The sequence below is a fragment of the Benincasa hispida genome, chromosome 9 (genome assembly GCF_027475165.1).
Source record: "Benincasa hispida cultivar pf3 chromosome 9, pf3_genome.v1.1, whole genome shotgun sequence".
Taxonomy (NCBI): domain Eukaryota; kingdom Viridiplantae; phylum Streptophyta; class Magnoliopsida; order Cucurbitales; family Cucurbitaceae; genus Benincasa; species Benincasa hispida.
This window is the reverse complement of record NC_143486.1, coordinates 85,110,281-85,125,800: the sequence shown is the minus strand read 5'-3', so window position 1 is coordinate 85,125,800 and position 15,520 is coordinate 85,110,281. Positions and strand designations below refer to the sequence as shown.

Genomic DNA, 15,520 nt, shown 5'->3' with positions numbered 1-15,520 from the left:
TTAAATATGCTCAATAAATAATCTAATATTAATATTGAGAAAAATGTTTAAAATTGTTTCAAATCCACATGGGCCATATGCTGGACCGGGTTTCCTCATTGTTGGGCCGTTACATAGTTGGACTTGGGCCTCAAAGAAGCCTTCGGTCCATTTATCTGGAATCAGCGCCTAATGAAATGGGCTTTTTCCCTCCAACTAAACACCAGACAGTCCCAAAATCTCCGAATCAAGAACGGTCTCGTAGCCGCAATACGGAGCAAAATTTCTTTGAACTTCGCTTGAAATTTGAAAGTGTTCTTAGCTTCAAAGAATTCATAGACGAGAACGAAGATTGTGGAATCTAGAACAATTCACACAGACTTCCAGAAAGACGGGGAGAGATGCAGAGATGGAAAGCACTGGAAGCAGTGAGGAGATCTTCATTTCAGCGATTTAGTTCATTTTCTAACCTGAAGAGAGGCTTCTCTGCTCTACCAAACTATGCTCAAACTGATGATCTTTCCGACCAGGTTCGTTCGTGTTCGGAGTTCTTTATTAGTTTGTTAACAAGTTATCAAACGCGGAAATGCGTCTCTTTCTTTCTGTTTTTCTCTCCTAAACTGGATTCATTTTCGGAGGAGGAGCTTACTGAGCAGGTATCGGTTTTGTTCTGAAGAAGTGTTTATGTGATATTTAGGTTCTAGTGGAAGGAAGACCGAAGTCCAGAGCAGCTATCCTCAATAGGCCATCAGCTCTCAATGCTCTCACTACTTCCATGGTTCTTTTTCTACGATTCTTTTCTTCTTTTCTGTGTAGTGAGATTAGCTTTCTATCTTGTTTGGTTCATAATTGCCTACTTGTTGGAAGATGTTCAAAGAAGAGCTCTATTTGTTGTAGGTAGCTCGGTTGAACAGGCTTTATGAGTCGTGGGAGGAAAATTCTGATATCGGATTTGTCTTAATGAAGGTGTGAATTGGTTTGCGTGTGCATTCACGGATGCTCAACGTTGAACTCTTTCTCCGATTTAATTTTTATATTTCCAGTGTCAGAAACGTCTTAATTTATCTGGAAGCTATTGTAAGTTTAGCTTGTGTTTTATCATTCGGACTTGTTCTACCTCCCGCACCTGAGAAGTGTCATATTATTTCTTTTTTGAAGGGTAGTGGCAGGGCCTTTTGCTCCGGTGCAGATGTTGTTGCGCTTTATCATTTATCAAATGAAGGTGAGAGGTCTTTTGATGTTTCGAATGGAACTTTGAAAACTAATCATTGGCATTGGTTGAGACATTTATATGATCATGTAATTTTGTAGGATTCAGTGTTGCTATTAAGTATTGAGACTCTACGAAGGCAAATAGGCTATGACATTGCTTGTTTAATGTTAATTTTGTTCATGCCTCAGTATTCTCATTATGAATGGCAAATGCTGTCGGTTTCTCAGGGAAATGATATGATTGTCATTTCAGCAAATTTTCTAATATGAAACAAATGTAATGAAAAGGATAGAAATGAAAATGGAGACGAGAGGATGACTGGAAATCAAGGTCAATACCATATTAGGGAAATCGTGAAAGCTTTCTTCGACTGGCCAAAAGTAAGAAAGAAAACTGTTAGTATTAGCAAATATGTTTGAGGTTGGAGGCCTAAGTTGAAGTAATACGACCTCACTCGTTCTCATACCCTATCTTCTTTATCCCAAAAACTGATCTAATTCCTATTATAAGAAATAGAATGAAAATGAAGAGGAAAACCTCCATATTGTCTTGGCTTTTGCTTTGGGGAAGCTACAATACCGATTAAAGAGAAAAAAGATTCTGGAAGGATATGGAGAAGGAAAAATTGAACTCAATAGTTATCCTTTATATCGTGAGAAACCTCACAATAAAGTCTTTGATGCTCTCCCCTCAATTACATGTCACACACATATGAGTTCCAAGAATTATTCAAGTAATGTAAAGAAAATAAGTGGAACTGGAATCAAATGAATGTTTCCTGATGGCCTTTATTTCTTTCGAATTGGAATTCACTATTATATCACTTTTTTTTGTTATTTAGATTACTTAGATAAAGAAACGTACTGACGTAATGGACCAGTTTGGTTATATGAAATAGAGATCTTTGATTAAAGGTTCATAAACTTAGTGAATTAGACAGTGTCACACTATGAAAAATCTTTCCCACGTTTGGTTCTCCTTTTGGACAATAATCCACATCCATTGATTTGTATAGTTTTCATAGTTGTAACTAAATAATAAAATATTAAAAAGGATGAGAAAAAGAAACTACAATAACAGCCTAACAGATTTATTTTCATCTTTCATCCAGTGTATGGTGCTTTAAATGGGGTTTCACTATCTCATGCAAGTAAGTTAGAACCTTAAGTTGATCCTTTTTCGTTTTGGGCACAGGGAATATTGAAGACTGCAAGAAGTTCTTTGAGACATTATACAAATTTGTGTATCTTCAAGGAACTTACTTGAAGCCACATGTGAGTAACTTCATGTTCTCTGTTGAAATATTCCATATTTTGATTGACTAAAAAGAGCTCATCACTCTTGATGATTTTTTCTCTGGGTCTAGGGTTACTGTTGGGGTTAAAGAGAGTTTCAGTATGCAATTTATGGTTTTTTTTTCCCTCTCTCTTTATTTTGTTTGTATATGTATTTATGTATGAACTTTATGCCGCCTATAAAACTTTGTAGCTTGTCATTATTATTTTTATTAGGTGGCCCTGTTGGATGGTATCATGATGGGAGGTGGGGCTGGGATTTCCCTTCCAGGAATGTTCAAAGTGGTGACTGATAGAACTGTAAGTGAATATAGGTGCAATAAGTGCGATCATCTTTTTGTGATGTTATTCTATCTGGATACTTAAATGACTCTATTTGACATTGCTCGTCAACGTCGCATAACGTCATATTTGAATAAATAGATTCAAGTATTTGAAAATGGAGAAATTTAATAGAACTTGATGAATGTCAGCAAATGTTTGATAGCTAAACAAGAAATGAACTTCTCATTGATTGAAAATTGTTTGAGGGAACATTCTCCCAAAGGGAGAGAAATGAAATAAAGGAAAGTACAAATGTACTATTTAATTCTAGAAATTGCATATCCTATGAACGTGTTTATCTGAGTGTATAATATATTTCTGGAAGGGATGGACAGCAATAGCATTTCTGCACAGATTTCATAATTTGGAATTTTACTGGACCACACTGTTGGCAATGGGATTAGGCTTTTCCTTTCAAATTATAAGTTTCCAAATATTTTTATGTAGTAGAAGCACAATTTGTGCAAGAAAGAACACTCACCTTCAAACTCCTATTTTCGTAAGTCGCTAGAAATATACCCATTTATATCACACCCATCTATTCGTATTGACAAAAGCAATATGTAGAGTCTCCACATTTCTTCTTCTTCTTACATGTAATTATTACAGGTTTTTTCTCATCCTGAGGTTCGAATGGGTTTTCATCCTGACGCTGGAGCTTCCTTCTATCTTTCTCGTCTTCCTGGCTACTTAGGTAGTATATATATTATTAAAATCTTGCAGCATTTTGAATTTGTTTCCCCCCACCCCCCCAACCCAAAAAAAAAAAAAAAAACAGAGAGAGAGAGAGAGAGAGAAAGAAAAGAAATAAGGGTAAAACCTAGAAATATAAGATCCCGGAATTGTTTAAGTCGAGCGCATAGCACAATGTTGGATTCCTCAAATTAGTTCAATTGGAAGATAGAAGAAAGTCCATAGTAAATTCCTTTGGTGCACTGATGTAAGATCCAGGAATTGGTGCACTGATGAAGATTTCTCATGGCTGTCTTCCCTTGAAGCGTATAAGAATGACAAAAAATATGAAGGAAAGTGAACATCATCATTGTGGTAAAGCCATTTATTTAAGTGAAAGTTCTGTTAGGATCAGATGGCAATAATTGTAAATTCGATCAAGTAATACATCCAAAAGCAACATATTTAATTGCATAATCTTCTCTGCTATCCCTTAATTGAACCATATATGATAGTCCCAAAATTTGATCGCCATATGCTTGTTTGGTCTAAAAAGCAGCAAATTTTCTTGGACAATTTTCTTTCTTCCAGGCGAATACTTGGCTCTAACTGGTGATAAACTTAATGGGGTGGAGATGATTGTCTGTCGCCTTGCTACACACTATTCGCTCAATGCAGTTTGTTTTCTGTTCCTTCATCCTTTTTGATTTCTCATTCTTATTCATTCATGGCTTGTAATGATTATATATAACTCTGGCAGAGACTTGGTGGGATTGAAGAACGCCTTGGTAAAATGATTACAGATGACCCTTCTGTCATAGAATCATCACTTGCTGCATACGGTGATCTTGTTTATCCTGATAGTAGGAGGAGTGTTCTTTCCAAGTACTGTTCTTCTTTTACATCTTTCCTCTTTGTTTAGGTTAAGTCCTAGCCTCTACGGATGTTAAATTTAATACAAAGAAATTCAATAAGTTGATTTTACTTTTGAGAATTTGTACTTACTGAACGGATTAGAAGTGTCATACCATGAGACTACGAGAATTGTCGCCTGAGTTAAATAGTGAACTCCGTCATAAAACATCCTAGGGCTTTAACAACCATAGGATAGAATTCATCTTTCGAACACAAATGATGGCGACGTCGACAATATAATTTTTCTTTTATTTCTTCTAGATTCTAATAATTTCCAAGCCTTTCTTTTTCCACAGGCTCGATGCAATTGACAAGTGTTTTAGCCATGACACTGTTGAGGAAATTTTAGAAGCATTGGTAAGCGTTGTATTCTATTTCTAAACCTTTAAGATGTTGGAAACTTCAACTAGTAGAATAGAATTTATAGACTAGCCAAGTGTATAAGTCGCTGACCTCTACTAAGAATCAAAAACTCACGAGGCGCATGGTCCAAGTCAAGTTCTGAACAGAAACGGTTTCTCCATTCTAGAAATCACAATGGTAATTTTACTGAAGTATTATTTGTCTAAATCCACACGTCAGGAAAAAGAGGCTGCAGAGTCTTATGATGAATGGTATTCAACAACCCTGAAGTTACTTAAAGAAGCTTCGCCGTTGAGCCTGAAAGTTACGTTAAGATCTGTGAGTTTCTTTCTTTCCATCTTTCTTGTTTCATTTTTATTTACACATATGTTGGAATACATTAGTTCCTTGATCCTTATTTTATCCCATTGTAATCGTAGATCCGCGAAGGTAGGTTTCAAAGTCTCGACCAATGTCTTGCTCGTGAATACAGGATATCCCTCAATGGAATTCTAAAGCAGGCATCTCCCGACTTCTACGAGGTAATTACCCTTCCAAATTTATTTGGACAGTTAAAATTCGTCATCGGACGCCTTACTTTTTGTATGCATTGATAGGGTGTTCGAGCTAGGCTGGTGGATAAAGACTTCGCTCCTAAGGTTTGTTGAACTCCGTACTTCGGTTAAATCTCATTTTGTTACATAAAATTTGAATCTATCTGTCGAACAACTCTCTTTCAAGATGCCTATCTTGATGGATTAATAGAGGAATTTGAAGATGTATTTTATGAAATGTTTTTTTTAATGTAAAATAATTAATAATTTGATGGTGAACCCTGCAGTGGAATCCTCCGACCCTAGGGGATGTGAGTAAAGATATGGTGGACAGCTATTTTTCACGGGCAGGTGAATTACCTGAACTAGAGCTGCCCACAGCATTACGGGAACCGTTCATTTGAGGTTCGTTAAGAGAGATCCAAATTGACAGTAAAGAAGCAAAAATATACCCAACGCATGCCCCGTGGGTACTTTTCCCCACTCCTGTACCGTACCACAATTATTTTAGCCACTCAATTTCTCTTATTCACCTTTAATGACCATTTTGACAGGGTTTTTTTCCCTCTCCCATCTAGTGTATTAGGTTTCTTTTTCTTTTCTTTTTTTTTTTTAAAAAAAAATCAGCCAATCAAATGGAGTTTTGAGCATTTTTTTCGTAATCACTGCCACCTCCATGTTTATGTTATGTATCTTGTATTGCTTTATCTCTTTTTTAAAGGAGTGTTTGGCTCATCAATATGAATCGAGTTGAGTCGGTAATGTTTAGTCTACTAACTTTAAAAATTGGTGGAGTTGAGTTGGTATATTTTACCAACTCACTCCAGCTCACTAAAAACTCCCAATTCTTCCAATGTTTTCAATGGCTTCATCCATCGGCTACTATTGGCGACTATTGCTACTACCATACTTTGAGAACCTAAGAAGTACATATACTTCTTATTGTGCAGAAAATTGGTATTAGATACAGATACGATACGGATACATCTAGATACGTGGTAAATACGTGTCTGATACGTTATTTGAAGTATTTTTTTTTTAAATTTCAGATAAGCATATATGCTTCTAGATATGTGAAAATGATACGTTGGTCAATTTTTTTTTTCAAATTTAAGCCCAATACACAATCCATTTTATTTTAATGCATGTTAAGGAGTGATTTTAAAATCATCAAAAATCATTTTTTTCATTTTTAAAATCACTCAAAAACACACTTTTAGTTAATATTAGTTTAGTTTTCAAATTTATACTTTTAAATGCAATTTTCATACCATCAAAATTAATTTTGAAGGATTAAACATGTTTCACGCTGATTTTGAAAATGACAAAAATGATTTCAACCATTTTAAAATCACTTCTAAACATAAAAATCCACTTAAATTGAGCAATCCAAAACAAAATAAATTAAAAATGGTAAAAACATAATAAAAAAAATTAAAAAATTAAAAAAATCCAAAACATAATCGAATTTTCATTCTTTCCTTCTCTCACACTATTTAAATCATGATTCACACCTCCTTCAATCTCAACTTTCTTCAATCTTCATCTTCTACTTTTTTTCTTACCGTCAACTCTAGTCATTCAATAATCATTTGACATTACTAGATTTTTTTTCAAGTTTTCACTCTCTTCTTGAATTTATTTTAATCTAATTTAAAATAAGTATTATAGCAATTAAGTAGACATTATATATATAACGTATCTTCAAAGTATCTGTATCTTAGTTTTTTAGAAACTAACGTATCGTTGTGTCGTATCTTCGTATCATGTATCTTTATCTGTCTTTGTGCTTCTTGGTCAAGAACTAACATTCGATGAAAACTTCGATGACTAATTTCGGATTCTGACAACCAACTCCAACAACCACCTTCGCGCGACCAACTCTGACTATCAATTTTGGGCTTCGACAACGAACTCTGATGACCAACTCCGACAACCACGTTTGTAGGTTCCGACAACTACCTCCAACTACAAACCCCAATGAAAATCACCTTCGATGACCACCTTCAAGCGAGCAACTCTGACGACCAACTCCCGACTTCGACAACCACCTCTGACGATAAAACTCTTGACAATCAATTCCAATATTACCTTCATGCGACCAACTTTGAGCTCCGACAACCACCTTCGACTACAAACTCTGGTGTAAATCATTTTCAATGATCAACTTCGACGACCACCTTCGTGCTACCAACTTCGGGTCTGAAAACCACTTTCAACGACAAACTCTGGCTACCAACTTCAATACCACCTTCATGCAACCAATTTCAGGCTTCGACAACTACTTTCAACTACAAACTTCAACGAAAATCATCTTCGATAATCAACTTTAACAGCCACTTTCGATTATTATAAGACTAGTGATTGTTAAAGTATGTTGTATGGTTTTTTATTATATAAATAATAGTACTTTGTCTACATTAAGTGCAATATTTATACGTAGAAATTTGTAAAATATATTTTTATTTAATTGAATTCACATATCAAATTAGTGTTAGTAATATTTGGAAAAGTATGTGTCTAGTTGAATAGTATGTAACATAAAAAAATCATAAAATGGAGATCTTTTCCTGGAACATTTTATGGCAAAAAATAGTGAAAAATGGAGATTTGTTCTCTGGTGATCCTCCAAATTTAGAGGAATTGAAAGTGAAATTGTTGAAAAAATGTGGTGGCATTCCATTGGTCGTTAAGATGATAGAAAAATTTAATTAAAAAATTTATGATAAAGTAAAACTAGAAAGTATCAAGAAGAAGAAAAAGAAGAAGATGAAATTCATGGAGAAAAATTAGGAATCAAAATTTAATTTTTCTTTGGTTGTTCATTTTATTTAACTATATTCCTACAAAAAAAAAATGTAGTTGATTAATTGTTGTTCATTATTAAAAAAAAAAAAAAAAAAAAAAAAAAAAAAAAAAAAAAAAAAAACAGAAGAAGAAAAACTTTAAAAATTAAAAGAAAAAGAATTATAATCCATATTTTATTCAATAAAAAAATGGGTAAATTATTGAATAAATAAGCTTCAAAACAAATAGTCATCATAAAAACAGATTATTTAAAGTTCAAAAATCTGCACTAGATACCTCATACGTATGAACTCAACTTTACACTCTAAACATAAACGTGTGTACTCCACAATTGCAGATATCATATCTCAACTCAACACCCCAAACAACCCTTGATAGAATTTTAAACTCCGTTTGGTAACCATTTTGATTTTTTTTTTTTTTTTAAATTAAGCCTATAGACACTACATCCACCTCCAATTTTCTTTCTTTATTATCTACTTTTTACCAATTGTTTAAAAACCAAGCCAGATTTTGAGAACTAAAAAAAGTAGTTTTCAAAAAATTGTTTTTACTTTTGAAATCTAGCTAAGAATTCACCCATTGTGTTTAAGAAATATGCAAATTTTGTAAGAAATGTGGAATGAAATAGGCTTAATTTTCAAAAACAAAAATAAAAAACCAAATGATTACCAAACAAGGTCTAACTGTTAAATTTTGTTAAAAGGACTCAAGTTTGTTTAATAGATTAATCCAAAATTAGGGCCTATGTCAAATGAAATTCTTTCCAACAAGAGCCTTTAGAATCTAATTAAGAATGGATAATGTTTTGATTTTAATAATTAGATTTATAATGTAACAAATCTTTTGATTTTGAAGCATGGATACCGAAAATTTCGTACGGATGAGTCAATTTTTTAGGCTCACTCAAAATTTGGCCCATCTTTCAAAAACACTCGAATTTTGGCCTTCTGATGATGTCAGTCGTGTGTGAAATGTCCATTTGGTTCTTAAAATGTTCGAAGACGCGTGCACATCCCAATTTCTCGCTCGTTCATCTCGTTTCACACTCATTCCTCTCGTTCATTCCTCTCGTTCTTCATCGGAATGAAATCAAATGTTTTAAATTTAAAATTTCAGACTTCCTCATTCCTCTCGCTTCATCTTCTTTCCTCTCCCTCAGTACGATATTTTTCTCTCTCAGTACAGTTAAAATTGAATGCCACAACTTGCATCCGATTTGATTTCTATACTGTCAAACACCAAGAAATTTTGTACGGTCTTCTTCCATTGGTTAACTGTCTCGTTAGCTCTTTTCTGCACCTCCAAAAGTTAAGGTAACACTGGTACAAATTGTGGTTTACGTTTTTCATTTCTTGCACGTGATTTCGTTTTTGTATAAAGTTAAGGAGAGAAAGAACGAGAGGAAGAACGAGATGAAGAATGAAATGAAGAACGAGATGAAGAAACGAGAAGAACGAGAGGAAGATGCGAGATCTTGAAACGAGAGTTTTCCATGATGCTTGATAATATAATTTTGTCTCTTTTTTTCTCTAATTTTTTTTTCTTTTACCTACAGTTGTAATAGCTAATCTGAAGATTGTTATATAGGATCGTTTTCCTGGATAGGTCTTATATTGGGATCGCAAATAAGATAATCAAAGAGAAACTTATAGAGAGGCAGCTTTAAATGTTTTGAAAGACTATGTTTAGAAAATTCGTGGATATGGACATAGTCTTTGATAGCTCGCTAGTCCACCATATATTATTGAGGGAGGTGGAAAGTTACAGGCCTGATTCCATGACCTTTGACTTACATGGGATGATTGTTGAATTTTTTAAGGAGAATTTCATATTGGTGATGGGATTGTGGCATCACCTACTAAACTGGTTTGTAGTGTTGAAGTGACGAAATCTTTACGATTGAAGTATTTCAAGAATTTAATGGCGATGGAAGTGCATCCCACCAAGTTTGAAGAATGTTATAAGGCATTAAAGTTTGAAAATGACTTGGATGAAGTGAAAGTTACTCTTGTATATTATTATGAGTTGGGGTTGATAGGAAAAGACAAGACAAAAAGTAGCACTGATAAATCGTTGTTGGATGATGTGGAGGACCTCGAATACTTCAACAGCTGAAATTGGGGACATCTTTTATAGGAGCGAATCTTCAATGGTCTGAAGAAAGCGTTAAAGGACAAGGTCACCTCGTATAAGGAGAAGGTGAAAACAAATAAAAGTTATTTGTTGAAGTACAATCTACCCAGATTTCCTCCATTCCAAGTATCAATTCTTACATTTTCTTTACCATAAATGTGTAATGAATTGTCATTACTTTCTTATAAACTAAAATAGTCTTATAGGTTTGGGCATATGAGATTATATCCATTGTTTCTAGGAGAGCTGCAATTCAACTTAACGATAATGTTGTGCCTCGATTTCTAAGGTGGCCATGTTCTCATTCATTGTCCAACAAGATATTGCAGAAAGATGTCTTCAACTCCCCTTCAGTGAGTAACAAGCACCACCTCACATTGTTTTAGTATTTAACATTATTTAACATTGTTTACAATATATTTGTCATATAGTTGGTGATCAAGCCGTTAACGATGTCTGATGCGGAGAGTTAATTTTGGGACACTCAAGTTGACGAATGCCCAGCGTATTTGGAGCTTCAAAAGGAGGATTTTATGTTGTTAGTGTCAAGGAGCTCAAAAGAAAAAGGTGCAGACATTGACCAGGAGAAGGTATCTAGTAGACATGAACCTCATGAGGGGGACCATATGCCTTTCCAATTTGAGCATGAGACTTGCCACAAAGAGAATTTTGAGATCCATGAGCCAAATGGTGTACTAGAGCCCAATGTCAACTCAAATAGGACGAGCATTCGGAGTAGAAACTACTTGCAAATCTTAGACAAGCGGGTCTTGAGAGTGGAGACTACATTGGGGGAGGTGAAGTCTGATTTGGGGGAGGTGAAGGTACAACTGCGAACAATCATTGAGATATTGCAAACATTATGTCGGGTATGTACATTTCACAATTTGTGGATGAGTGGGTGTGTTTCATGTGTTACATACTAATGATATGGTGTAGTTGTGTAGAACAATGCAGAAAACGAGTCACGTGGCCATAATGGTGAGGACAAGCAACATGACCATGATGGTGAGGACGAGCCAGGTAACCATGATGGTGTGGATGAAGAACATGTCGAGAGGAATCCTATCGATCCTAACACTAATCCCACTCTCCCGAGCACCACTTCTATCGACCCTATCTCCAATCCCATCCTCCAAAGCACCACTTCTATCGACCCTATCTCTGATCTCACTCTCTCGAGCACCACTCCTATCGGCCCTATCTCTGATCCCAGCCTCTCCAGCACACTGCCATTGTGCCTGTAACCACCACCGATGCCACACTCACCACCACCACTGCCATCGAGCCACCTAAACCAGATCCATCCTCTATGGATGATGATATCCATCTACGCCTAATCCCACCTCCAATAAAGAAGTTAAAGATCAAGGTGGAGAAAAAATCCTAGGTCACTGAGGCTTCAAGATGTACGGGTAGGAAGAGGAAAGAGGTTAAGCCTTATACCCCTCCGGTTGAAGTGAAATGATCAAAGTTGAAGAGGAAGTACTACGATCCAAGTGTTTGTCCTCCTAATATGGTTAATAGGGTTAGATACGATCCAACTCATCCAGTCCCAAAGGAAATGTTCAACGCCTTCCTACAATGGCTTACGAGCTATGATGTGGAGCCTCACACACCTGGCACAGGGGCTTTGTTTAGAACGGGTAAAAGCACAAAAGAATTGTTTTGTGAGTTGATGAAAGATAATGAATGGATCAAGTGTGATGTACGGACTAATTTTGTTTACAAGTTTTATATCGTTACATGTACTATGTTTTGGTTAGTAACGTGTTGGGCTTTCATTTTTAGGTGCTTGAGAGCATATTTTTGTTTTCTAGGAAAAAGTTGCTTGCTCAGCCCACGATATGCGTCTATAAGTTCATGATGTTCCCACTAGGAATATTGGTATGTATATGCTTTTTCAATTAATTCATTCATTAATTCATTTTGTATATTTAGTTCATTAACAATTAATTCATTCTTTGCCAACAACGCCATTTGAACTTTTTCACACCCGAAAGCTTGTTCAGAGCCATATCGATAGGACCGAGGAAGAAGTTGTTGTTGTATGGGCGAAAGAAGATAGTTAACTAACCTTGTGCTTGGTTTGGAGCCAAATCACCAACCAGGATCGGTTGACGTAGACTACGTGTATAGTGAAATCAACCTACGTGAATATTGGATCCTGATCGTGATTGAAGTGAACAGAGGACGGATATTGTTATAAGACTCCATGCCATCGTACATCTCGATGAATGATATTGCACTAATCCTAACACCTTTGACACATACATTGCCGTCATTGACTCACTTTTGCATGTTCTATCAGAAGAAACCAGACTTACATCATGACCCATGGCAAGTTTATGGTGCAGAAACAAGAGATATATGAGGTCGCAATACATTAGATTGTGGTATCTTCTATTTAAAATTTCTTGAACATATGGTTACCGACTTATCGGATCTCCAACGTAAGAAGTGTTGGTTCAAAAGAAGATGGCGAACTTTAGATTCCAATATGCTTGTAAGCTAAGGGCTGATACATTCATTTGTTAGATTGTATTTTTCAAGTTGTATACTTATTTCTGCAAATTGTGAATGTAAAAAACAGTAGAAATTGTGAATGTTAAAAACAGTACAACTTGTAAATATAAAAATTAGTACAACTAGTAAATGTTGACAAACTTGGCTGTCTACATTCACGAGTGGCTCATTACAAGTCTGTCTGTTGTGGCCGACACCACCACATTGTTTGCGTTTTCTCGGGGGTCGATGTTTTCCAGCAGACGAGATCCTCTGTACCTGCCTTCGTCCTACTCGAACGACCCTTTCCGGTTTAAAGATCTTAACGTCAGCATACTCCGGCAGTTTCTTCCATTCAGTCACATGGCCAAGTGGAGATATCGATTATGCGTAAGCAAAGACAAGCGACTCCATAGAATAAAACCTGCTACATAGGGTGAATGAGTTGATGTTCCACTTTCGAGCTGCAGCAATAGCATGCGAACACGGAATTTCCAAAGACTGAAATTATCTACAACTAAACTCAAGTATGTTAAGGCAGACAATGTCTTCTAACCCACCATCTTTCACATGGAACGTGTAACAATCGATTGGATTGACTCGGTATCGTCTGGCATTCTCACACTCCAATGATATAATTTTATCCGCATATTTTGAATGTGGTTATGTGCTAACTGACTAAATATTCCGCGGCTCATAGAACCATTGTTGTATCAACACCTTATGTATTTCAGTAATGTTGTTATTTGCAGTTTCTTTGCTTCTTTCGTCATCGAATTGAAACATTCGGCACTATTGTTCGTCATGTTATCATATCGATTCGCATATTAATAACATCTTGCCCACCACTCAACACCCACATCCTCTAAATACCTTCCAAGGCTACTATTCTTGAACTTCGATATATGGTCCCAATATCTTTTGAAAGCAGACTCCCAATATGCTCTTGCTGCACTATCAAACAATTTGCCAATTGCCTCATCTTTGAAGTTTTTATTGATATTCCTCTTTAAGTGGAATGTACAAAGTCTGTAATGTTGTTGGGACTACAGCATCAACTGCATTGATGATCGTCTGGTGTCGTTCTGAAACAAATACAAGATTAGGGCTTTCCAATTGCAGCTTTCAAATTCGTCATAAACCACTTCCATGATCGATCAGTCTCATTGTCGGTGATAGCATATGCCAAAGGGTACACCTGGTTATTACCATCCATTGCAACACCAACCAACATTATGTCTTTGTACTTACCCTTCAAATGAGCAACAATGACCACTAGACGATAACTCTTAAATCCTCTTAAGCAAGGACCTAGTGTGTAACATCCCGAAATTTTATTCGTAATGCAATTCCAGTATTTTGTAATATTCGAGATCATTTTTTAATTTTAAAAATTTAATTGGATTACTGAAATTCAATTATTGAGAAAGGAATGTTTCAATTTAATGGTTTAATCAAAGAAAAATTGTGGGAATTTGACTTTATGTCACACAAATTTAATTTGAAATTAATGTCAAGAATTAATTTCATTTTGGAAGGGGGTTATGTCACACAAATTTAACTTGAAATTAATGTCAAGAATTAATTTCACTTTGAAGGGGTTATGTCTCACAAATTTTATTTGAAATTAATGTCAAGAATTAATTTTATTGTGGAAGGGGGTTAGTTAAACTCTTTGTGAATTGAAAATTTTAATGAAGAAATGGATTAAAAGTTGGAAGCATGATCTGATTGAAGGAAGATTTTGGATATTAGAGTCTTGAGGGTGGTTGTTGCTCAAGCTTCGTTGGGGAATTGAATTCAAAGATTGATTATTGAAGACTTCCGCTTGGATCGATATCTGAATCTAGTATCGAGATAAGTAATCTTACTATTGGAACCACATTTGTGTCGGGCGATAAGATTAAGGATAATTTTGTTGGTTCTAAGATTGAAATGAACTTTTTAGAAAGAATATATGAGCATGTGATAATATGTTTGAAGAATGTTATATGTATGAGCATGATTTAGAATTTTTACAAGGTATGTTAGTAAAACGATTGAGCATGTTAGCAGAACTATTGAGTTTGGGCCTAAATTATGAGATAAGTGATACTACCACTGAAATTCCATAGCGCTAGACGGAAATTAGATATATGTTGATGTACATGCTTTCATGAGATTTGTTTTTGGATCTATGAATGTATGTCGTGCGATTTACCATGAAATTATGAATTGTTCATTATGTGAATGTTTTAAGGAGTCTAGTGCATGAAAGAGATGTACTAAGGTCGGTTCATTTTTATAAGATTACGCATGCTTGTCTAGACTGATTCGCATGATATTATTTACAAGATTTTATAAGACTCATGAACAGGAAAATGTTACATGTAATATGATTTTGGATGCGATCTCTTTTCCTTTCCAACATTTGATTTATTTGAGTGCATGAAAGTGATGCATGTCTAGGGGCACTAGTCCATGAAAGAGATGTACTAGGGCCTGTATGTATGAAAGTGATACATACCTAGAGGATACTGGGGTGTACATAAGAGGTGCACGCTCAGTGGGTTATGTGTATACGAAAGAGGTATATACATAACCATGTGTACGAAAGATGTATGAATCCCTACATTCATAAAGAGGATCTGGCGTGTACGTAAAAAGTACACACTCAGTGGGTTATATGTATACAAAAGAGGTGTATGCATAAACCATGTGTACGTAAAAGGTACACATTCAGTGGGTTATGTGTATACAAAAGAGGTGTATGCATAAACCATGTATACGTAAGAGGT

The 15,520-nt window shown here is 35.4% G+C and overlaps 1 protein-coding gene across 1 annotated transcript; it reads left to right on the top strand.

Annotated features, from left to right (window-relative positions):
• Positions 1-178: 178 nt before the first annotated feature.
• Positions 179-6,056, top strand: LOC120084880 (ATP-dependent caseinolytic (Clp) protease/crotonase family protein). Its single transcript, XM_039040690.2, has 14 exons — positions 179-509; positions 677-757; positions 877-945; positions 1,138-1,201; positions 2,387-2,466; positions 2,704-2,787; positions 3,421-3,505; positions 4,075-4,160; positions 4,244-4,368; positions 4,695-4,755; positions 4,981-5,079; positions 5,181-5,282; positions 5,358-5,399; positions 5,582-6,056. Exons 1-14 carry the CDS (start codon positions 381-383, stop codon positions 5,696-5,698), a joined length of 1,224 nt encoding a protein of 407 aa, XP_038896618.1. The 5' UTR covers positions 179-380; the 3' UTR covers positions 5,699-6,056.
• Positions 6,057-15,520: the final 9,464 nt, after the last annotated feature.